The sequence below is a fragment of the Myiozetetes cayanensis genome, unplaced genomic scaffold (genome assembly GCF_022539395.1).
Source record: "Myiozetetes cayanensis isolate MyiCay16 unplaced genomic scaffold, myiCay2020 scf12, whole genome shotgun sequence".
NCBI classification, from domain to species: Eukaryota; Metazoa; Chordata; class Aves; order Passeriformes; family Tyrannidae; genus Myiozetetes; species Myiozetetes cayanensis.
Window position 1 is genome coordinate 2,270,101 of NW_026086826.1, and position 23,185 is coordinate 2,293,285.

Sequence of the window (23,185 nt, forward strand, 5' to 3'; positions counted from 1 at the left end):
CTGTAATCAAGTTAGTGTAATTAATTTCATAATGAGCTTTTCAAGAACCTGTGTGATTTCATGGATCTCCAAGATGTTGGTCACATGTTTTGGTAACCCTGCAGAGGAGATGTTCTTTGGATCACAATTAGGAAAGCTAATTAGCAGTGGAATGGTTTCACATGGAAAAGGCAGATTTTGATTTAGAGTGGGACTTTCAGCTGGGATGATGAAGTGGAGTGGGGAGGTGGGATGATGAGGATAGGCAGGGATGGGCCATAAATGAGGTTAACTGGGACATGGAAGGTATTTCTTTCATAGTCTGGTTTTAATTTTCTCTATAAGTTAATTGTATCAGACACAGTGACTTTATTGACTGCATATTAGTATTTATTGACTACATATGAGTCAATAAATAAGTTCAGTAAGGGTGTTTAGCTGAAGCTTTCTCTTTATTCAGGATAAATGCAATTTGTATTAAATGGTGGTACAGTCATTGATCATTATTTGCATTTTTTCACAGTTGTAATCCCTTTATCTTCCAGCAGTTCCTCAGGATTCCCAGTCAGCATCCACTCGTGTTGCTGATGGAGCTGCTCTCCTGACCCCTCCATTCCCCTCAGCTCCACCAGCAATTCTGTCCTCCCTGCCAAATTCCAATTCCTTACTCCAAAATACGGAGGTAGAAAAGCTTCTTGAAGAAATAGATGTGTCTCAAGCAGTAAGAGGGGTTTAAAACAATTTCCATATTTGTGCACAGAAATGACTAATTATTTTGACTGAGAATTCAGGGGAGAGACAGGAGGGTGGGAATATCAGTCTGAGGCAGATGCTTCAGTGTGTAATTTCAGCACAAACTCTCATTTGGCCAAGGTACAAGAAACTGAAAGCAGTTGAAGTGTTTTTAGGCTTCAAGAAGAAGAGATTTGATACAGTGGGTACTTTTCTGGAGTTCTCCTGCAAAGTCACACTCGTGGAATTCGTGTTTAATTTTATACAAAGTCATTTTGCAAGCTTATCCTGGAATGTTGGGCTGGGAGAGGGGTGATGCCTCCATCACACTCATCCTCCCCATGAATCCCCCCACTTCCAAAGAAGTAGAAATAATTTTCCATAAAAAGATTCTTTCTGAAGATTTTTTTTTCACTCTTACACGAGAGTAGGTTTGTCTACCCTGGTGAACCCATCTATTTTAAGGAAGAAAAATAACATCTTGAACTCTCCATTTTGGTTCTTAGCCAGTTTGGATTGTGAATAAAACACCTCCCTTGCTACTTTGATAGCTTTTAAAACCTATTGGTAAGTTTTTCCTACTATTCTACCTTTTTATTTATTTATTTTCTTTATTTTTACCTTGCTGTCCTTTTATATACAATATAATTAGTCCCATTGACTAAACAGTGGCCAGTGGCTCACAGAGGCTTCTGAGTGTTTTAATACAGTTATAGTAAGTCTAGAAAATCATTAGGTTTCAAAATTAAATATTTTGGGTTGAGATATCAGATAATTGAGAGTGCATTGTCTCAAACTAGGTAAATTATGCACACTTTTATACCCTCAAACCACACATTATTGTAATTGGTACAGATATTTCCACTTGTTCTCCTTCCCAGACAAAGTTCTGGGTCTTGGTGTTAGAAAGGTTTGGGTGAAAGTGATGCCTGTTCCGAAGTGTTACAGTTTGAAAAAAGGTGATGTAAAATCCAGCACAGATTTCCTTCTTTTTAAAAAGAATAAAACATTTTTTTACAGAGTTATTGGGGTTTGTTTGTTTGCTGCTGTATGTGATGTTAATTTATCCATCATAAGCTCCACCACGGTTATCACAGAGCTTTTTGCTGTTTCAGGTCTTGTCTTCATCTGCCATGGAAGATTTGGGGTTTTTTTTATGTGAAAAAAAAGTCATTGTAATTGGTTATGCCATGTAAAGGAATAATGGTTAATTGTCAAAACAGTTTTTCCAAGAAAACTCTCTGGGAAAAATGATTTAATTGTTCACTTGGTAAGCCCTTGGAAATATTGTTTTCTAGGTCTTAAGCTGTAATTAAGGTGCAGTCATTTCAGTGTATCCCACTTAAAGTTCCTAATTTCCTAAACTAAGGATTCCCTCCCTTCAAACTGCTGCTGAACAGCAAATCCTGAGTGGCTGCAAGTTCTTTTTTTTTTATTTTTAACCAACTTGCTGAGCTTTGGTGGTTTTGTTGGGTGCTTTGTGCTGTTTGTTCAGTACTTTTGGTGTCTCCACGTGTGTCTTTAAAAGGATTTTTAGGAAAGGCAACAAAATGGCTTTTAAGTAACTTTCATTTTCAAGTGGTTTTCCTTGTCTCCTTTTTCCATTCTTTATTCCTCTTATTATCCTGACAGTTCTCTGCTGCTTGTTAAATTAAGAAATCCCACTGAATAATTGCAACCTGATTTGATTTGGTTATCTGCAGAATGGAATTTGTGATACCTCGTGTGACATCACTGCAGCAACATCCCGTGTTACTGAATTCCTACAACTACACAGAATTAATCTCTTAGTTTATATTTTGAATTGGCAGCTTAATAGTGAATTCATTTTCTCCTCTTAGCAGTGTGAAACCATAACTAGGTTGAGAGTAAAGGCAGTTTCCAGTAACCTAAATATAAAAGCTGTGGAGAAACCTGTCAGTTTGTGTTCAGCATCACGGAGGGCTTGAAGTGTCAGGGTGAAAATCAGCTCTTTTTTGTGAAGAAAGCTCCAGTAACCACTGCTCCTTGGTGATTTATGGTGCCCCCATAGCAGGAGGGGTTCTCTTAAAGAACAGGTTTCATGTGAACTCCAGTCCTGTCGTGTAGGAGAAGGTTCTTCAGGGGTTTGGGGCCAACACCCGTTCAGAGTTTTGCTCAGTTCGTGAAAATTAAAGAGCAGAAATAATTGGTTTTCACTGTGTATCTAATTATAAACCACATTTGACAATGCAGTTCCTAACTCATTAGTTGTAATACCTTTCCCTGCTTGTGTTCCTGTGTCTCTTCAAATACCTTCTGAGCTTTGAACACATCTGCTTACACACTCAGTGTGTGATGCAGAGACTCACTCAGGAACTGCCCAGAAAGATACTTTGCATTGGAAACCTCAATTAGTAGTTCAAATTCTTAATTACTTTACAGCATGCTGTTCTTTCTTTATGTAGGACACCTCTAAAATGGATAATTCTTAAAAAAGCTTTTCCTCTTTATGTGCCCTGTTGCATTTTTCTTCATTTTCAGTGTAGTAATTGCGGTGTTTTATTGATATCTTTGTCTTTTTCTCAACAGTTTTCAAAGTCTTGTTAATGTGATGGCATAAACCAGTAAAGCCCTTGGATTTACAACATGGAAATCAGCAATGGTGATATTATTTGATATTATTTGATATTATTTGAGTGGCACAGGAAGAGTCTGCTGTATGAAATGCCAGAAGTTTTTATTTCTTCTAGTTTTGCAATGGTAAGTTTTTCCATTTTCTTTAGAAACCAGCAGATCAGTCAGAGTTTATTCTTACATATGATTTCTGCTGAGTGCAGGAGTGACCACCAACCCAAGCATGCATTTGAATGTGGTTTAGTTCATGCCGTTGGTGTTGATTTGAGGTCTCAGGTGCTCATCCTTCAGTGCTGCAACAACCAGGGAGAAGTGGAATATGTAAATAAAACCTGCTTTTCCTGTTTGGGTTCAACCCCAGGTGTGCTCACCCTCCAGAAACCATTGAGCTGCTGTGCAGAAAAAGGGAGAATACCCAGACAAACTTATCCATGTGGAAAATAGGTGTAAAAACCCCTTATGGACCACACAGAATGTTTCTCTCTCTCCAAGTCAGCCACTGATGTTTTGCACGTTTGCCCTTTGCCATATTATTTTCATTTTCTCTGGGGGCATTGGGCACTCACCCTTTTTTCACTCCTAAATGGCCAGGATGGGAGTCAGTGCTGGAGCAGTTCTTCAGATGGATTTCCAGGAGGACAAACAGTGCACCTTGCCAGGCACAGCTGAGCAGGGGGTTGGAGCAGCACAAATAAAGTGCAGTTTGGAGAGCACGTGGAAGTTCCCCTTTGTAACTGTCTTTTCCTTGTTACACAGGATGGTGTGCTGGCTTACAGGCAATACTTTTAGGGTACATTTCATTAAGAAATACCACTTGCATTGTGAATTCCCAAACATACTAATTGCTGTGAATTGTCAAACAGAACTGTGTTGGTTAAGAGTGTGCTGGTCTTGTTCTCTCTCTTCTGTGCTGGGACCATGTGACACTTAAATTCTCACAAATCTGCTATTTTATGTTCTTTTTTTTATCTCCTTGGCTGAAAATGAAGAACACCTATTGAAACTCTTTCTAAGTAACGTGGGAAAGGTTTGATTCCATATTTAAAATTTTAAGTCTCCACGTCAAGTGTCAGTTGAGCAGGTGTGTATAATCTGGAGTTTGGCACTATGCACAGATGTGGATCTGTTCATTAGCATGGCTGTCGTGACAGAGCTGTGGGGATGTGCAGTTTGACACGTTGAATTTTTAAAGGTGAAATGAATAGAAGGGTAAGGCTGAACTGGTCTCTCTTAAAAATGTTATTTTTGAGGTTGCCGAGCACTCCTGCATTTCACCCTGAAATGTGAAATACAGACACTCTCTAATGGGGTGTTTCAAACTCCTCTTTGACTCTGAATTTACTTAACTCTGATGGAGGTGATGATTCATCTCACCAACTGTATGGAAAGTTTAAAAGGGGACGAGACTTGGGAAACCTTCTGATACCTCAGAGATTACTGAGAGAGCCAGGCTTTTGGTTGTAAGTGATGTAAAAACATACCTGGGCACGGGAAAAAAATATTTTCATTGTAAAGACAAACACTGGCACAAATTGCCCAGAGAGGTTGTGGGATGTCTGTGCTCAGTGTTTTCGAGACCCAGCTGGTGCACAGTGTCCCATGGAGCTACATCTGAATTTAGTCCTGATGTTCTTCAGGGTTACCTTCCAGAGTCCTTTCCAAGTGGAATGATTGTATGATTCTGAGTCAGAGATTTTGTTATATTTCATTTTTACTCTTAATGACTGTAAGTGTTTTTTTACTGGCGTGCTCTGTTTTTTTTTTGATTCCCTGTTAAATTAGAATTGCAGTTCTCATTAATAAGTGATTTGGTTTTGCTTTAAGCAGCAAGTGAGCGAGCAAATGTGATTTTAATGGTTTACTTCTTAATGTGTGAAACCATGTAACTGGAAATGGTGGGATATTAGGAGTGCCAGCTCCTACCTCTTACCAGAACAGACAATTAATAATACCAGTCCATTATCACACAGGTACAATACATAAAACCTGTGTGTTTTAATGACTAGAGCCCAAGTGGAACATTCCAGCCTTACATAAGGCACAAATATGAACAACATTCCCACACGAGTACTGAAGCCAGAACAACCACAAATACCAAGTCAGCTACTTTGTAGCTGGGATGGAAAACTTTTTAATGACCCAAAGAAGTAGCACAGGAAGGAGTGGTGTGAATGCACTGCAGGGCTTGCTCAGTTTTACACTGGTGTGTCTGTGACAGAATATTCCGTGGATTTGCTGGGCCTGGAGGTGCTTTTTAAATATTTCTTTCTGACTGTTGCGTTTCCGTCTTTTTGAAGGTTTCCCAATGAGCGGATCAGGATGAGCACACTTTAGGGACTCGCCGTAGTATGGCTGCTTCTCGATCCACTCGTGTGACAAGATCTACAGTGGGTTTGAACGGTTTGGATGAAAACTTCTGTGGCAGAACCCTGAGGAACCGCAGCATCGCTCACCCGGAGGAGGTCTCGCCCCATCCGCAGATCCGATCGCGCTCACCAAAGAAGAGGCCCGAGGCCGTGCCGGCTCCCAGGGGCACCAACGGCGGCAGAGCCGCTGAGGTGAAGCAGCAGAGCGCTCGGGAGCCGTGGGTGAGCCCCAGGAAGAGAGGGCTGTCGGCTTCCGAGAAGGACCATGCGGACAGGCAGCCCGCGGAGCACGGCGAGAGGCGGCCGGCGGAGCCCGCGTCGCCCGTGCTGAAGAGGATCAAGCGCTGCCTGCGCTCCGAGGCTCCCGCCAGCTCCGAGGAGCTGCCTCCCAAAGCGGAGAAGGAGCCGGCGGAGCGCAAGAGCTCCGTGTCGGACAATGACGCGGGCGCCAGGCGGGCTTGCCGGTGTCTCCTACTGGATGACTGTGAGAAAAGGGAAGTTAAAAAGGTGAACGCCTGCGCAGAGGGGTTTCACAACTCTGCGGCGGCCGAGGAGGTTGCGGGTTATCAGACTGTCAATGGAGTTGGGGAGAGGGACTCCAATTCTCTGAGCTGTGACGAGTGCCGGCTCGATGGGAACGCCAAGCAGAACAGCGCCGGTGCCCGCCCGCCCAAGGACAAAACGGTAGCAGAAAACGGAAACTCGTTTGCCCATTCTTCGTTGCCGCTTAACAGCGGCAAAGAGGACGGCGTTGTAGACCATTATGTGCCTTGCACAAACTCTCAAGAACAGGTAAAGTTGGAGGACCACAAAATAATAAATGACTGCTTGCCCGAGGAGCGTGGCAGTCAGGCCTATGAGCCAGCCCCGGGGTCCTTTTCCGGAACTCCAGCCGTCTTTGTTGAGGGATTCGGAGGAGGAGGTGGACGTGGTGGGAGACAGCAGTGCCTCTAAGGAACAGTGCGCTGACAACACCAACGGCAGCCCCAGCGCTCCTCACGACAGTGCATCGTCGATCTCAGGTGAACCTGAAGCGCATCCTGCAGTGCTGAACTGCGGCCCAGCCCCGGTGACGTCCGTGCTGGACCTGCAGGAGCACAGATACACGTTGAGAACTTCCCCCCGCAGGGCCGGCCCCGCCAGAGGCAGCCCCACCAAAAACAACTCCCCCTGCCGAGAGAACGGGCAGCTGGAGGAGAACAACCTTAGCCCTGCCGAAAAGAACGGACCTGTAGGTATCCCCAGCGTCAATGGATCTCCCCAAAAGCCCGAAGAAATCAAACAGAACGAAAAGGAGAGGAGTTGTAACGCGGGGGATGGTGGCAGTGACGGGCTGAGGAAGCCGCTCTCTGAGACTAGGCTTGTTGCTGGCTGTGTCCCATCTGCCAAAGAGAGTGCCAACATCCACCCTGCAGAGGAGGATGAGGAAGAGCCCGATGTGTATTACTTTGAGTCAGATCATGTGGCATTGAAACACAACAAAGAGTATGTGTAACTATGGTAACCATGAATTCTGCTTTTGTTTCTTACCCAAAAAAAATAGAGAAATCATTAAGTGTTTTAAAGTCCTTCCACACACAAAAAAAATTGAAGCGCTTTATAATTTTCGTACTCTTCAGTCTTCGTTTTTCTTCCTTGTTTCTACCTCAAACGAAATTAAACTCTATTTAATATGCAGTATGGTACAGCAATGTGGTTTATACATTTCTAGCAATAGGAATTCTTTAGCCAGAACTTTTTTTTTTTTTTAAAGGGTGGGGGGGAGGTTTTTGTGTGTCTAAAAATGCATCTGTTACTGCTTTTCTCTTAAAAACTAGCTGGAAAGAAAACCAAAGGTATCATAACCTTTCATTAGATTTCAGTGATTTATCAGCAATATTTATGCAATAGGCACTGCAAATACAGCTTATGCAATTATCATAATGGAATTTAAGGTTAGATCCTTTCTTCAGAGTGTCATGGGAAAGACTCAGCATTATTGTGTTCAGGAAGATTAATTGATCAAATGCAGCGATTTCAGAACTTTGTCCAGGGTGAATTATGTCTACATTGCTACTTATATTTGTTAAATGTAAACATAGGCATGTTCCAGTTATCATCAGGAAAGAGCACTAACTTGTTTTTGTGTTTGCCATCTGTAAGTAGGACTGTGGGAATTATACATTTGTGGGAAGTGGGAGAGAGATTTTTGAAACCAGAGGGCGACTCCCTCCCTGAAGAAAGTTTTCAGGGAGAAAAACCTGCCTTCAGATAATAGATCAGGACACAGTTTTTGTTTCACAGCCTCTGTAACGCTGCTTTGACTTCTGTGTTTTGCTGTTCAGGAGGGGCTCTGTGTTTGGCTGTGGGTTCTGACAGTGCAGATGATCTCCAGTTTGCTTCCTATGAGGAGTTGAGCCACTGGTAGCAGTTTGTGTAAATGGTCACAGCAGCAGTTCCTGTGAATCCAGGATGATTGTTTAATCCAGCGTGGCTGGGGGTTGATACGGGAGTTGAGTTATTTCATAAAGAAATTTTGTTCAGTCTTGAATCTGAATAAATCATTTGAATCGGAAAATTTGGAATTTGAGCATGGTTTAGACAAATTGTGATTTCAGAATGATGGTCAGATACCTGCAGCTTCAGCCACTGGTCTAAAGTGGCCACTTTCCCTGGTAGATAGAAAACAGATTGCTGTTCCCTGAGTTAAAATTTGGAGAAATGGACTGTTGTGCTTTGGCCTCTTTGGCTGGTTTTGTATCTGTATGTGATGGGGCTGTGGCTGATGGTAGGACAGATACAGGAGTAACAGGGGGGGTTGTGTTTATTGGGAAAAGAATTCCAGAGGTGCCATCAGGCAGTTTTAGCAGAATTAGAGACAAAGAATTCCAGGATTCTCATGTTACTAATGCAGGTTCAGCTTCAAGCCCAGGCTGCTCCCTTGGCCTGTGGTGTGTGTGGCTGATGAAGTGTTGCTGGTGGTGTGTTCATCACAGCTTGGCTGTCCTGCCCCTCATCACTTGGGGATTGCAAGGGTTGATTTTTCCCCTGGTTTGGGTCTCTGTTCTCTTTTACAAGCCAGTTCAGAGGGTCATCAGCATCTTGTCTAGAGTTCTCCAAGAAGGCATTAATACCATTCTTTGAATGCTCCACAGAAGAAAAAAAAATCTCTATTTCCTGTGTGCCATAGCTGTAAATTTACATTATTTCTTGTTGCATTGTGTGGCTTGATGACATACCCATTCATGCAGCTGTGTTCACTCTCCAGAAAATTACTGTGACACTGATAAAATATGAATATACCAAAACCTTCCAGAGCTGTTGATAAGACTTGCTACCAGGAGGACAACTAAGTGTACATTGTCAGATTTCTGTATGAATTTTGCTGCTTTTTTTTGAGTCCTGACATGTTTAAACAACATTCATGTATTAATATTTCTGGGAAAACTGGATTATGTAATGGGAAAAGTAATCATCACAGATTGCAGGATGTTGTTGTTCAGGGAGAAGGCTGAACTGATGGAAGTTCCACAACCCCTCTATTAAAATAGATCTCTCCTACAAGGACAGAGATGAGATCTCTAAACAGAAATTTTACCACAGCATAGCCGTTCTTGTGGATAATAACAGACTGGTCTAGGGGGTTGTATGGCTGTAAAGGATTGTTGATGTTGCTTTTGCTGTTGCTCCACACATAATTGGAGTTTTGGTGTATTGTAATTCCTCTCAGAGAAATCTGGTTTGGTGCCCATTTGAGAATTCTGTTCCTGTGTTCTGCCTCAGAACCCTTTGCATTTTCTCCTGAGATGCTTTCATCAAGACTGAACTTGTGGATTTAAATCTTCTTCCACTGCTGAATTTTACATGCTGGGCTTGGTATTTTGCATATGCCTTTCCTCAGGAGTTTCTCATGGCTCTTTGCTCTACCTTTTTATAGTGTAACTCCTTCTCATCCTGCAGTAGCTTCCTTTAATTTTCTGCCTTGTTCACTATTTTATTCTCAGTACTTTTTCCCCTTTGCCCAATGTTTCATTTAGTGCCCTTTTTATTTTTCCTCTGCACTCCCTTTGGAGCTGCTTGGCAGCTATTGGGGCTGCACGAGGGGAAAAAAATCTTTGTTTGACTTTTAGCTCTGGGTTCTCCATGAAAATGTACTGGAGTGATGAGTTTTCACCTACAGGGCATTTCTGGGACCCTGCCAAGTGCAGTTGGCTTTACAGGAACCACTGAGACCTGTAGGTGAGATCAATAAAACAAAAAACTATGCACAAGCAGCTGCCCACAGGCATTTAATTGCAACAGTTAAATAACCTTGTGTTTGCTCAGTAGATGGGTGTTTTCGTGTCTCTTTATTACTTGATAGTATTTAAAATCAGGAGAGCTGCACTGGCATTGAAAATGGAGACAGATTAACGGGGAGATTTTAATACACCTCTGAAAAGCCAGTCTTGTGAATTCTTACCCGTGGTGGGTTGGGTTGGTGCAGAGACCTTGGAGTGACAGAGGACCCTGTAGGATCAGATTTAACATCCACTTGATAATTCATGGCAGTACTGTTTGTCCTTTGATCCACCTTTAATACTCTATAAATGTGAGAACAGAAACACCTGTGACACTGCCTGTGCTGTAGGTTCTGTATTTTATTCACTCACAGATTTTCTCCTGAAGCATCAGATTAAGCAGCAAAGTTCACCTGACTGCGCTTGGCCTGTCAGGGTAGGGTTTGGTGCCCCTTGCAGTACCAGTTATTCCAGAACTGCCTTCCTCACAATATTCTTGAGGTGTGGCTGTTTTGGAATCCTGTTCCTAAATTTCCAGCTCTCTAATCTTCTCATTTGGCCTGCACCACGTTTTTAACTTCAGTGGGAAAGATAAAAATATCCACGTCCCTCTTCGTGTACATTGGCTAAGAATAATAATATTAGATCAGTTGTGTCAGTTATCCCCAGATATTCAGCTGAGGTAAAATTGTTCACACATTTCTGTTAATGTGCAGATAACTCAGGTACTCCTGACGTTCCTCTGTAACCATCTCAGCTGATACTTCATTTTCCTGAGTTTTGGTCCGTGGGGACTTTGTTTCTGACTCTGTCTCATCTTAAGGAAGAAAGGGAATTGGTGCAAATCTTTTTGTAGCAGTGGGTTTAATACCTCTGAGTAATTCATAGACTGTAACATCAACATAGAAGAATTGATGAGTATACATTTTCAGTGGTGAGGAAAAATAGAAGTTAATAATTAAAAAATGCATCTGTGCCACATGTATTGGATTGCAGTGTGTTTTAATTCATCCTTTGTTCCACAGAAGTGCTGTGGCACACAGTGATATTTTTCCTTAAGCTGCCTATTCCTGTAAAACTAAAACATATGGAAAATGGGTGTTTTTTTCAGAGAGTGGTTTCTGCAGTCTGGTAGATGAGTCTGTGTTCTAATTAAGGACCAAAAAATAAAATTATCTTCAAGTAAAGTCACGTAGAAGTTGATCTGCAAAATAGAAATGTGATGGAAATCCATTAGAAACTTGTGAGTTTGTGATCAGCTGCAGTTTGGGTTTGCAGTACAAACAGTATTTGTGTCCACACCCCTGGAATTCTCTGCTGCTTCCCCTGCTTTTCAATTTGTGCCTGAGCTGCCAAGGCCTGGAATTGAGAGTGGGGACTCTGCAGCACCTCTGGATGTGTGTGCTGATGGATTGGTTGTGGAATGGGAAGAGGAACAGCTGAGTTCTGTTTGCTTTCTCCTGTAGGCACAGTGCCCGTGGGCTCTGCCCTTCCCAAGCTGCCAAGTTTTTGGGGACACACAGGAATTCCCTTGTCTTTCCCACTTCTTTGATCAACATGGATCAAAAATCATGGAAGCAGAAAATACACAATTATATATAAAAAAACCCCAAACCCTGCTATCACCACCACCAAATTGACTATTTTAATTCAGAAGAATATATAAAATCAGTTTTCTGCCTGCTTACCATTGCTAAGGCTCCTCATTCGTAAATTCATCTAAACTGGAAAATTAAGTATCAGTAAATAATAAAAATGGTTTGGGGGTGTAGGAAATGCCAGTTGGAAATAAATATCAAGTGCAATGCAATCGTGCAATGCAACAAATACCAAAGCCAAGGACCAGCTGTGTCCATGGTTTATTGTAAAGTGAGCCCTAACAAAAATACACATTTACCAATTTTCTTCCTTATTTCTAACTTTTCTTCCCCTTTTTTTACCCAAAGGTTGTTGAGTGAAGGATGCTTTGTGTTGCTCTTAGAACATTCATCTACTCATGAGTGTAATTCAGCGACTTGAGGGGAATTGCTGCTAAAAATTGGGGAAACCTGCTGGAAATGTGGATATTTTGGTGAAGGTGCTTTGCACAGCTGATGCCAAACCTTGCTGGGTGTGTTGGACAGCTCTTGACAAGAATTAAAAACCTGTAGGAATTTGGGAGTGGGTGTTGTGTTTCTGGGGAAGAGTTAAGAATTTTAGGAAAGAAGGGGACCTCAGGGGTTCATAGCTGATAAAATACTGGTCAGATGCTTGAAATAGAAAATCTGAAGCTGTGAGAGTTAAAAGGCAGGTAAAACTGGAGTGGAAAATTATTCTTTTGCATCCAGATAAGACACTGCAGTGGGATTTTTCGTTATGTTTATTAAAAATGTCCTGTAGAAAACTGTGCTTTTTGGCTTGGCTCTGCTTTGTTTCACACAGGTGTGAGGATGGCAGCCAGAAATAGTGATAAAATGGAGGTGCACTTTAATTATTTACTTGTCTTTGAAGTATTTTAAGAGGTCTGGATACTAAATGTGGGTAGTGAAAGTCCATTAATGACAGGGTGTGTAAGGAGGTTAAGGCAGGGGAGGAAGCAGTTCCAGGGTGAGCTGTAGAAGTGGCTGTAAGCAGATTACCTTGCTCAGTGTCTGGGCTTTAGGCAAGGCAAACCCTCCCCAGGATGAGTATCAGAATAATTCACAAGAAACCTCCGTGTCAGAATTGTTTTGTTGTGACCCTGGCAAAGACCTCGGGGCCAACCTAAAAAGCCCAGAGCATTTTGTGTGATCTGGGAGCACAAACAGAAGCCAACCCAAAACCCCCCGTGCTGCTCTGAGCTGACAGGGTTGTGTTTGATCTGACTGCCCAGGTTTCTCCAGGGAGCCTCAGCCTCCTGAACTGCCTTGGGTAACTTAGAAATTCCAAGTGCAATTAATGTTTCCCTTTTCCTACAATCATTTACAGACTGATGTTTAATATCCAATACTTTCTTGTCTTAGGATCTAATAAGGGAATTTTTTTTTTCCCCCTAAATTGCTGTTCTTAGACCAAAACCCAGAGTAATAAATGCCTTGGGTGTTGGAGAGCAGGTTGTAATCTGCACTTTGCTGCAGTGCCAGCAGATGGCAATGAAATAAAGACTTGCTCACATCCTCCTGCTGACTGATGCAGACAGGTCTGGAGTCGCAGCTCCTGGAAATACAAATTAACAAGGGTTTTTTCTGCGTGTATTTTAGCCATGTTTTGCTTTGAGACATGTATCCTCCTCCATGTAAAACAATTCCTACCTGCACAGGAGCTAAGCAGTATTTCAGAATTATGGGACAGATGTTTTTCCTGTCAAAGCCCTCAAACTGATGATAACTGTACATCTTAGCACAGTGTGAACTGCAGAAGTGCAGTTGGTTTTGGGAGTGGGAATTGGTGACCACAGCATCTTACAAGTCAGGAGGATAAATCACTTTTTATTTAGGTATCAAAGAACTTTTCTTTGCCAGGTACTAAATGATGTGAGGCAAGTAAGTTGCCAAAGTAATTTCAAGTGACTTTGGATATTGATTTTGAATTGATTTTGTTTTTTTTTTTCCTCGTGGTGTGAATGTAATCAACAGCCCCTTTATGCCATCCACTAATTTGAATTAGCTGCCTTAAAGTTCAAATCTTCATTTTGCAGTGTTCAGTTTCTCACATCACTCATTTGATGAAGGTTTAAAGGGAAAGGAAACCTTCAGAAAGCATGGAAGGACTGGCTGAATGACCCTTAATGTAATAATGAAAATAATTCATTTCAAGATGCTGAGTGACAGGCTGATGCCGTTTAGGATAAAAAACGAGAGTAAATTTAGGAAAGCTGCAGTTGTTCAGGCAGATTGACTCCCTGTGCATCTGGTGCTCTCTGCAGATTGCTGTCAGCTGCTGGTGCAGAGCACACACAGTCTGTGGTGTGGCTGTGGCAGTGCAGGTGTGGGTGGATGTCAGCAGGGAGCCCCACGATGGACACGGGTGGCACTGAGGCACCACCTCGCTGATGTCAGGCTTTGTCCCAGCAGGAGAGGAGGCTGCTGTGCCTGATCCCTGCCAGGACAGGCTCATCATGGAAATCAACACTAATTGCTTGTGGCAGGACGTGCAGAAACCTGGCCCTGCTCTGGGATGATGATTTCAGGGAGCGCTCCGAAAGCGTGGAGTTCTTATCACTGCAAAAGAAAAACGGCATCAGCAGGAATTCCTGCTGATCAGCACCAATCTGGAAGAAGGAACTTTTCTTTTTGAAATACCAGGCCCTCGACAAACCACGTTCATCAGGGGTTTGAAGCTGTTTCTGTGCTGCACTCCGTGATTCGAGTGCTGAACCGGAAGATTCCTGGCAGTGAAAATAATTTAAAAACCTGGCAAGAGCGTTTCAGTACTGGGATTGTGGAAACACACAGTTCCATTCTCTGCAGTGAACATTTTCCTGCTGCTGGGGGATTTTTATGTGCCAACAAGTGATTCTGTAGCCCTGAGGAGAAGTGTCACTGGGTCAGTGCTGGGAGGTTGCTCGGGTCAGGCATTTTCAGCTGGATGAGTGGTTTATTTTGGCTGAGGATGGGAGATCATTTTCACTGGTGATTACTGGCACATCTTTCAGAGCTGTAGTTGGATGAGTTACAGATGGTTGTTTTTTCCTCAGTGAAAGGTGGAGCCAGGTTTGCAGCAGAGGTTCTGGTTCCTTTGCCTTCATGACTTTGAATTTTGGAGAATTTTAACACAACTGCACCAGGTAGTTGGAATCAGAACTGTGCTTACTTACAAAGAACCTGGAAAGATGAGTAGTAAAATTGTTAGCTGGCTTTTTTTTTTTTGCTTTTTTTCTTTTTGTTTTAATAGTCCTGGCAATTATTCCCGTGGTGTGTTCTGTGTAGAAACATTATTTTAAGGTTCTGACAATGGCTTGATAAAATTGCAGCCTTATGCCTGGGCTCCAGAATACATTAATCTGTAAAAACTGATGGTGGAAGTTAAAGTAAATAGCTCCAAGTATAAAAAAAGCGCTGGGAGATGTTTCTGTAGGAAGCAGTTTGTTCAGAACCCCCTCTTCTCTCTTGAATGATTTCACTGTCGTGCTGCTCTGTAGCCACAGATCAACATCTCGTGTCGTGTTTTCCAAGGATCCCAACATCCTGGTGTTTTTGCTGATTGCCATGAAGCCAGTGGGGTCACGTGGATGTTTTCATGAGGGAACTCACTGGGCTTCAATATTCGTGTTTCCTTGTTATTTCTCCCCAAATGTAAACTCATCTCTTCCTGTTCAGGGTAAATTATTTAGGGCTGCCTCATTAAGATGATTCCATCCCTTACTTTACACATGTGAATCATTCAGTTATCCCTTCCTTTAAATCTCCCAACATTTGGTTGGGTTTTTTAATTCTGTGTATTTTAATATTTTAATGAAGTTTTTATTTTCTTTCCGTTTCCTTTAGAAAAGCAATTGCTTAAATACAGTTTGAATAAACCAGGTCAAAGAGCTCCAGAAAAGAATGTTAAATAAATACCTGCCCAGAAAAGAATGTTAAACAAATACCTGCCCTTTTCTTAGGTGTGACTTCCCAGTAGTGAAATTATGCCAGTACTGTCCCAATATTAATGGCCTATTTAATGTAATTAGTAATCAATTTATGACAGAATTGTATCCTCCTGTTTATAAACATTATTTTAGTTTCAAACTTCAGAAAGTAGAGCTGTGTTTTATGTTTTGAGTGGAAAGAAAATGACCCTTTTTCAGCAGGCTGGTGTCTGGGCAGAGGCTCCAATGTTTGAAGGTGCTTGAAGCCATTTACTCCCCCCTCTCCCAGCCTCACCCAATTTGTTTTTGGGCTTTATTTTCATGAGATGAAGTTGGTGCATCAACAATTTGCAGCAAGGGGGGCCGTGGGTGACGCTGGGATGGATGTCAGACCACAACAGTCAGCTGGGACTTTTTAAAGCTGATAAAAGCTCTTGAATGCAGGGAATTGGTTTGCAAAGGCTGTGTTGAGATTATTCCACTTCTGTATTCCTGGTGGAATCTGTCCTGTGTGTGTTTATTTTACAGATTGCTTGCTCTTTGCTTCGTGGGTGCCTTTCAGAAATGATTCTTGTGTTCTGCTCTGAGGGAGGGGGTTTTACAAAATGCTGAGAGTTTCCAAAGCCAGCCTGGGCGTGGTGGAGCAGAGTGTTCGAGTTCTGTGCTGCAGTCAGTTTTGTTGGGGTGGAAGGAAGCTGACAGTGAAATGAGAGAAATTAGAGAGAGAAATTAGGTCGAGTTTTTTTGGTGGTGTTTTTAACTTGGTAAGCAAAGCTTGTTGGTCACACCTGTCGAGAACATGAATGTAGATTGTCCCTGATACCACATTGCTTTAGCTAGCCCGGAATTTACAATTCGAGAAACCACCGGAGAGTTTAATTTTTATTTATTTTTTTTGTTCTGTGCGGGTTTCTATTCCATCTCCAACTTCCCATCCATCTGCTCTATTTCCAACACCATGCAGTGTAAAAATGCAATGTTTCAGCTGAGCTGGGGGTCGCTGGGCGAGGCCAACACAGTGAGATGTTTTCCTTTGTCTCTGTAGTTATCAGAGACTGTTACAGACGATTGCTGTGCTCGAGGCTCAACGGACTCAAGCAGTTCAAGACCTTGAAAGTTTAGGCAGACACCAGAGAGAAGCACTGAAAGATCCTATTGGATTTGTGGAAAGACTCCAGAAGAAGGTATTTCTATGGGCTTTTCCTAAGTCTTACTCGGAATTTTTATTTTTTTTTTAATAACTAGTAATTCATCATCTGTAGAAATGGGAGCACAGGTGTGTTCTTGCATAAATAACAGGTGTATACTTGCATAAAAATTAAGTTTAAAGTCCTTTATCTGCTGAGCAGCAATAGCCCTTTGGTTCCTTCTTAGATCTGTAAGACATAGGCCTTCAATGATTTTATTAGATACACTCTCTTTCCTTATTTTTTGGTACGTAGAAATGTAATTTTTAAAGTTGTAATAGGCATTTTAAGGCAACCTGAAATCTGTAGGTGACTGGAAGTATCAGATCGAAAATTCCTAGTTTTTCTGACGTGAGAAATGAAATGCTGTGCTTTGAGGGAACTTGGTAGGGTATTTCTTCGAGAACAGTTCAGAGTCTAAACCCAAAAGGAACAGCAGAAAACATACCTGACTTACAGACCCCAGAGTATTGGCTGGGAGAGGAGAGTTCATTTGGATACGGAAACATTTTGTTTGGAAGCTTTAAAAACAAAACAAAAAACACCAAAAAACCCAGTAGTAACAGGAATACTGAAAACAGGAATACTGAGAACATGTTTTCAGCTTGAACACTTTATCTGTGGGGCATCTGCCAGTGACAAAGCTGCCCCCCAGTCTGGCTGTGTTGGAGTGAGGGGTGCAGGGGGTGTTCCACGGTGTTCTTTTCCTGGGGTTGGAGAACCTGGCTGTGAGGGAAGGCCTTGCTGTCGATGGAAGTGTTGCATTTGATAATCACTTCATGAAGGTAGCTGGAGGTATTGGTGTGGTTTTGTCTCCAGACCAAAGGAATGGTGGAGTTGAGCTTTGTTTAGAGAGATGAGTTTACAGCAGGTGTAAGGCAGTCACATCAGTGCAAAATGGACACTGAGTTCTTCCATGGGAGAATTTTAGGCTTCTCAGGAGATAAAACTCCTGATCTTCTGGGCTCCTGTGTTCAGAAAGGTGCAGACCCTGAGCAAGTGGCATGTTTAACCCAAGGCAGATAGGCAGTGAGAGGGTGTTGGAGCAGGAGACCCCTGATTTCAGCTGTGACAGACACACCCCAGCTCTCTGCTCAATAAGCCATCATTGACCGTGCCGCTGCATATTTTATATGCACTGTTGTGTATGATTCTTCAAAGATACCTTCTCCTTCCAAACCCTGTGTGCTGCATGGCACTCCACAAGCTCTCATTTCCAATTCTGCTGTTGGCTGCAGGCGGTGTCGGCTCTGCAGCACGTCTCGGTATTTGTAGCTTTGGTTTGGGTGTCAAATATTGCTTTTCACTTTGCTTTTTTTTTTTTCAGGTTGATATGGGTCTTCCATATCCTCAGAGAGTTGTTCAGCTCCCTGAGATTGCCTGGGACCAATACACCACTAGCCTTGGGAACTTTGAGAGGGAATTCAAGAACCGCAAACGGAACAGCCGGAGAGTGAAGCTGATTTTTGACAAAGGTAAAGCGAGGTGGGCAAACGTCACAGGGAAGGAATGGCCAGTGGGGAGGGTTAGTAATTCTCTCTTTGCTTGCAGTAGGGGTACCTGCAAGACCAAAAAGTCCTTTGGATCCCAAGAAGGATGGAGAGGCTGTTTCGTACTCTGTCTTGCCTTTAAGCGATGGTCCAGAAGGTTCTACCAACAGTCGTCCACAGGTAGTTATTAAAAAGGAAAGAAAGAAATTTACAGAAGAGTAATTTTAATTATTATTATTATTTTCAATATGCATATGTGAATAATCTTACCTGTCACCTCAGATGTTCATATTATTGGTGCCATGTCATCCATCTACTCAAACCCTGGAACCTCCCTTTGGGTCAGGCAAATTTTACCTCAAATTCCCCTGGGTTTGTTTGGTGTGGGTCTGGTTTTACTTAGGGAGGAGAAGGGTTCAAATGCCTTTATCCTGACCATCCTTTCTCTGAACACCTGTTCCATTTTGTGTCCTGTATTGGAGCAGATGATAAGGGGGCGACTTTGTGATGAGACCAAACCTGAAACCTTTAACCAGCTGTGGACTGTAGAGGAACAGGTAACGGGAAACTCCTTCCTTTTTATCCCTGGGATGACACACAAAGTGTGGAACAGTGTTTATAGCACTTGGGAGCTCAGACTCACATGGGTGGAGATCCTTCTGCTAGGAAAAATGTATTTATTCTTTCTCACTGTTGATTTAGAAAAAACTTGAGCAGTTGCTTTTGAAGTATCCACCAGAGGAAGTGGAGTCCCGCCGGTGGCAGAAGATTGCTGATGAACTGGGAAACAGGACAGCAAAGCAGGTAACAAAACCACTTGGAGAACAAAACCACTTGGAGAAGTAGTTCCTTTTCTTAACACCAGTAAAGAGAATTCAGTGTATTTGCAGGGATCACAAAATGTCACAGCAGGGCCTGCAGTTCACTGATAGCAGTACAACTCTCAAAGTGCCCCAAAGCCCCTGGCAAAGCTGCCACACCCAGGTGTTGGTTAGATTTGGACAGCATGCATTTAATCCTGTGCAGAAAGTGCAGTGACACCAGCTGTGCTCACTCTGGGTTACCCTGGAGTGCTGAATTTCCTGCTCCTCCACACTGCAAATGGGAGCATCAGAGACAGAAGAGTTAGTTCTGTCACTGGGGCTGAGATCCACAAAAGGACTGAGATGTGGAGACACCAAATATTCCTGCAGCTGACTCCTGGAATTCTCCCCCTGAACTGACAGAATGTCTCCATTTTGAGGAGAAGTAAAAACATGCTGATGTTGTGTGTTTACAGCATTTTAATGTGTCCCATTTCAGTTGTGTTCAGCTGAAAGCACAGTGAAGTTTTTCAATATACAGGATTTCCTCAGCTCTGATCACATTTCTGCTTCTGGGTTATTGAAGAGCAGTTCCATTTCATCTGACAGCTAACTGTTGCATCTTGGGTTTTTTTCCTAGGTTGCCAGTAGAGTGCAAAAATATTTTATTAAGCTGACTAAAGCTGGTATTCCAGTTCCAGGAAGAACTCCAAACTTATATTTATATTCCAGAAAGGTGAGATGATATTCCAGCAGAAATCCTGTATTTGTGTTTGCATTTATGTGCAAGTTGGGTGGAAATCATTAACACTTTTAGTAGATTTAAGTCTTGATGAGTGCATTCTTACTAACTAGTTGCACCTTGCAAGTATTTCTTACTTGTAAACCTTTTTTCTTTTGCCAGTAGCCCTGTGCAGTGAGGGGATGGTAATTCTGGTTTCAAACTGACAGCTCTTAAGGGTCACAAAAGAGAATGCACTGCAGCTGAACTAACAGGGTTGGATTATGGTCCTTTCCTCATTGGTGAATTTACTATAATTGATCAAGAAGTGATAATGACAACCCTGTCTGTAATTCATACTATACAGTAATCCTCTAATTACCAACCCATATCACATCAAATATAACTGGATCAGCACAACCATAGGCTCCAGACTGAAATGTCATGCTTTGTTTTGGTGATTAAAATAGCTGGGTCATGTAAACAGCCATTAAAATACAGAGCTTTTCCTGAGCTTGGAATGGAGGAGAAGAGAGGATGGCCCTGAGAAAGGTTAATTTGCAAAAGAAAAGACTCAGTTTCTGAGCAGACCAGTCACATGCTTTAGGTGCTGATCCTGGATACTGTTGAGCACTGTACATTGATTCTGCAAAAAGACAAATTTGCAGGTTGAATCCCTTAAAATATATGGCTCTGTCTGCCACCTTGTCTGTTGGAAAAGTGCTTTCTGGCAGAAGAACCCAAAAATCCAGCTGGGAAATGCTGGTACCTTAAATACTGTGGTGAGATTCATCTGCCAGAATTCCAAATGACTTGCACAGTTGGGGCGAGTTTCTGTCGTGTGATATAAAAATCCTGATTTCAAAAGCAGTGCAAAATTCAGCTCTGGAAATTGCAATCCTGGGAGTCCTTCATGTCAACTGGACCACTCCAGATTACCCTGGTGACGTGGCTTTTCTTCCTTCCTCTTGGTTTCGTTTGGAAAGGCTGTTCCTGCAGACTCTGTGCTCTGCTGGATAAATTGTGGGAACACCTGACCAGTGCCTGGGGGACATTTTAATTGGAACAGTGATCCACAAAGCTCTTTAGCCCCACTGTGAGCAGGAATAAAACATATTTCCTAGAAAACTCTTAACAACACTCCCATTCCTGCAGGTTTTCCTCGGGTTTTTACGCAGGACAAAGCTCATCCTCCCATTTGTGTGATTCACATCCTCCTCCCCAGGAGGGTCACAGTGCCCTGCTCTGAGGCAGCATCTCCATTTCCTATCTGCAGCCTGTGCAAGGAGCACAGCAGATGGAAAAAAACCCACCAAACAAACAGCATTTGTGGGGGAATTGAGCTCTCAGGCTGCTGACAGAGCTGTGTGCTCAGAGCCCAATTGACAGCACTCACCAGGCTGCTGTTCCCAGCTCCCCAGTGCAGATAACACAGCGTGGCAGGAAGGGAATGCAGGAATTGTGTCAAAAGGGAGGCTTCACAAGGAACTCCTTGCACCTCTCCATGGGGATTGTCCAGGATGCTTTTTTCAAGTGGTTCCTGTTCAGTTCTTGAACATCTTGCTCGTATGACATGATGATGTCTCTGCTGACAAGTGCTGCAGGAAATTAAGCAAAGTCTATTTTCCTGTGTAACCATTATCCACTGGGGGTGAAAATAAACCTGCATCAGAGATTTAGGGCTCTAGCATTCAGTTCTTCAATTATGGCTTATCATTCTCACTTTAATGTTTATATAATATCAGCAGTGCACCTGCTTTTAAGCTTAATCCAGAAGATACATTTCCCAGAGGGAAAATGGGTTTTAACTGTCTGCTTTTAAGCAGTGTTTGGATTCATTTTTTTTAGCAGAGGCAGATCATGTTGAAAAGAGAATTCAACTCCTCAGGTAAATTCCTAGGTCATAACAACTCTGTGCATAACAGGGCTACCAAATAAGCACAGAGAGCGTCCCTGCCTTGATTTCCAGATGCTTTATCTGGATGTGAGAAGCCTCTCGTTAAAAAACCCTCTTTTCAATATTTCTGCTTTTTTGATTCACACAGATTTTATATTTTTTTCTTTTCCTAAATTGAGGAATGTCAGATTGGACGTTAAAAATGTCAAAATGCCAGCCTGCAAAGCAGCCAAGTTGAGTTGATTTAATTCACCCCAAATTCTTCTTTTTGCTATTTAATATTCTCCCGCTGGGGAATAAGTAATAGGGGCTGAGTGCCTGGCATGCTCTCTACACCTTCAGGCAGCATTAGAGCTGAGAGGTTTTAGATATATCCTAATGGAGGAATTTATCTCACCTGATATTTTTTAGGTGCCTTTTCCATGCGGTGACAGTGAAAAAGAACCTTCAGAGAGCAGTTCCTTCTGTCTCTTAGGAGGCTTTTATGGTGGAATGAATTGCTTTCCCTCTCCTGGACTAGGAGAGAAATATGGATAACTAACCTGGGCTTAGATTATTTTTTTTTTAAGGCACAAATAGAAGAAGTTGGTGAGAAGTTTAAATAATAACCGAGGGCCATTTTTAAAAATACACCCTTTTTTTCCCCCCTAGTCATCGAGTAGACGGCAACACCCTTTAAATAAACACCTTTTCAAACCTTCAACTTTCATGACATCCCATGAACCCCCCGTTTACATGGATGAGGATGATGACAGATGCAGCTTTCACAGCCACATGGACACTGCAGCAGAAGAGGAAGTGTCGGTACGTCCCTCAAATCACACCTTGTCCTGCTTTACTCTCTTCTTGCCCTTGTTTAGTGGATGATAGGATCAGATAAATAGCATATAAATATTGAGCAAATAAATACTGAGAGCGAATGGGAAGTCTGGAGAAGAGGCCACGTGAACAGTCTGGTCCTGGAACAGCTCTCAAACAGGTTTTAGTTTGCATGTTTTCCAAAAGTGCTCTGGCATGACATGGGTTTGAAACTGCTGTTAACTGTGTAGCTGAGATCCTGGTTAAAGGTGTGCTTAGGGAAGTTGTGTCGAGCTCTGGCAGAGTTCAGGTGCTGTTTGTTGCTTTTTGTTGCCTTTTGCTGGCTGAGTGGGTGATGGAGTTCGTGTGAACTGACAGGCTGAGCTGTCGATCAATCAACAACCACATTTGTGTGTTCCTAGAGGCACATCGTGGTAGACATCCTAACCCAGTGATTCACTCCTCATTCTCAGGCTCAAATCCCATCTTCACTGTCACTCAGTGTTCTCTGGTGGTCTCTTAGTTCATCTGCACACACTCCTGATAACTTCACATATTCCAGTAGGAACCTTAAAGGGCCTGGGAAGCAAAAAGCATCTCAGAGGAGGTGCAGTGGAACTGTTTCTGAGCACACCTGCTTTTGGTCTGCATTATTTTCATATTTTCTGTCTGTTCTGACCAGTTTTCTAAAACATTTCAGTTTTGCTGTGGTGTCTCAGTCTAAAAAATGTGGGCACCGTAAATCACCTGGGGTTTATTCTAAAAGCAAAAGCAGTTTGGAAGCAAAAAGAGGATCATAAACTGTGTTCAAAATGAGTGTGCAGGACGCTG

The 23,185-nt window shown here is 42.5% G+C and overlaps 1 protein-coding gene across 1 annotated transcript in view; it reads left to right on the forward strand.

Moving 5' to 3' along the window:
- The first annotated feature begins 221 nt into the window (after positions 1 to 221).
- Positions 222 to 23,185, forward strand: part of ZZZ3 (zinc finger ZZ-type containing 3) — a 28,055-nt gene continuing 5,091 nt past the window's right edge. The window contains 11 exon segments of the mRNA XM_050307287.1: positions 222 to 1,981; positions 3,262 to 3,432; positions 5,604 to 6,539; positions 6,541 to 7,157; positions 16,504 to 16,642; positions 17,973 to 18,120; positions 18,197 to 18,315; positions 18,621 to 18,692; positions 18,838 to 18,939; positions 19,579 to 19,674; positions 22,208 to 22,360. Of these exon segments, the coding sequence (XP_050163244.1) occupies positions 5,655 to 6,539; positions 6,541 to 7,157; positions 16,504 to 16,642; positions 17,973 to 18,120; positions 18,197 to 18,315; positions 18,621 to 18,692; positions 18,838 to 18,939; positions 19,579 to 19,674; positions 22,208 to 22,360 (2,331 nt within the window). The 5' untranslated portion in view covers positions 222 to 1,981; positions 3,262 to 3,432; positions 5,604 to 5,654.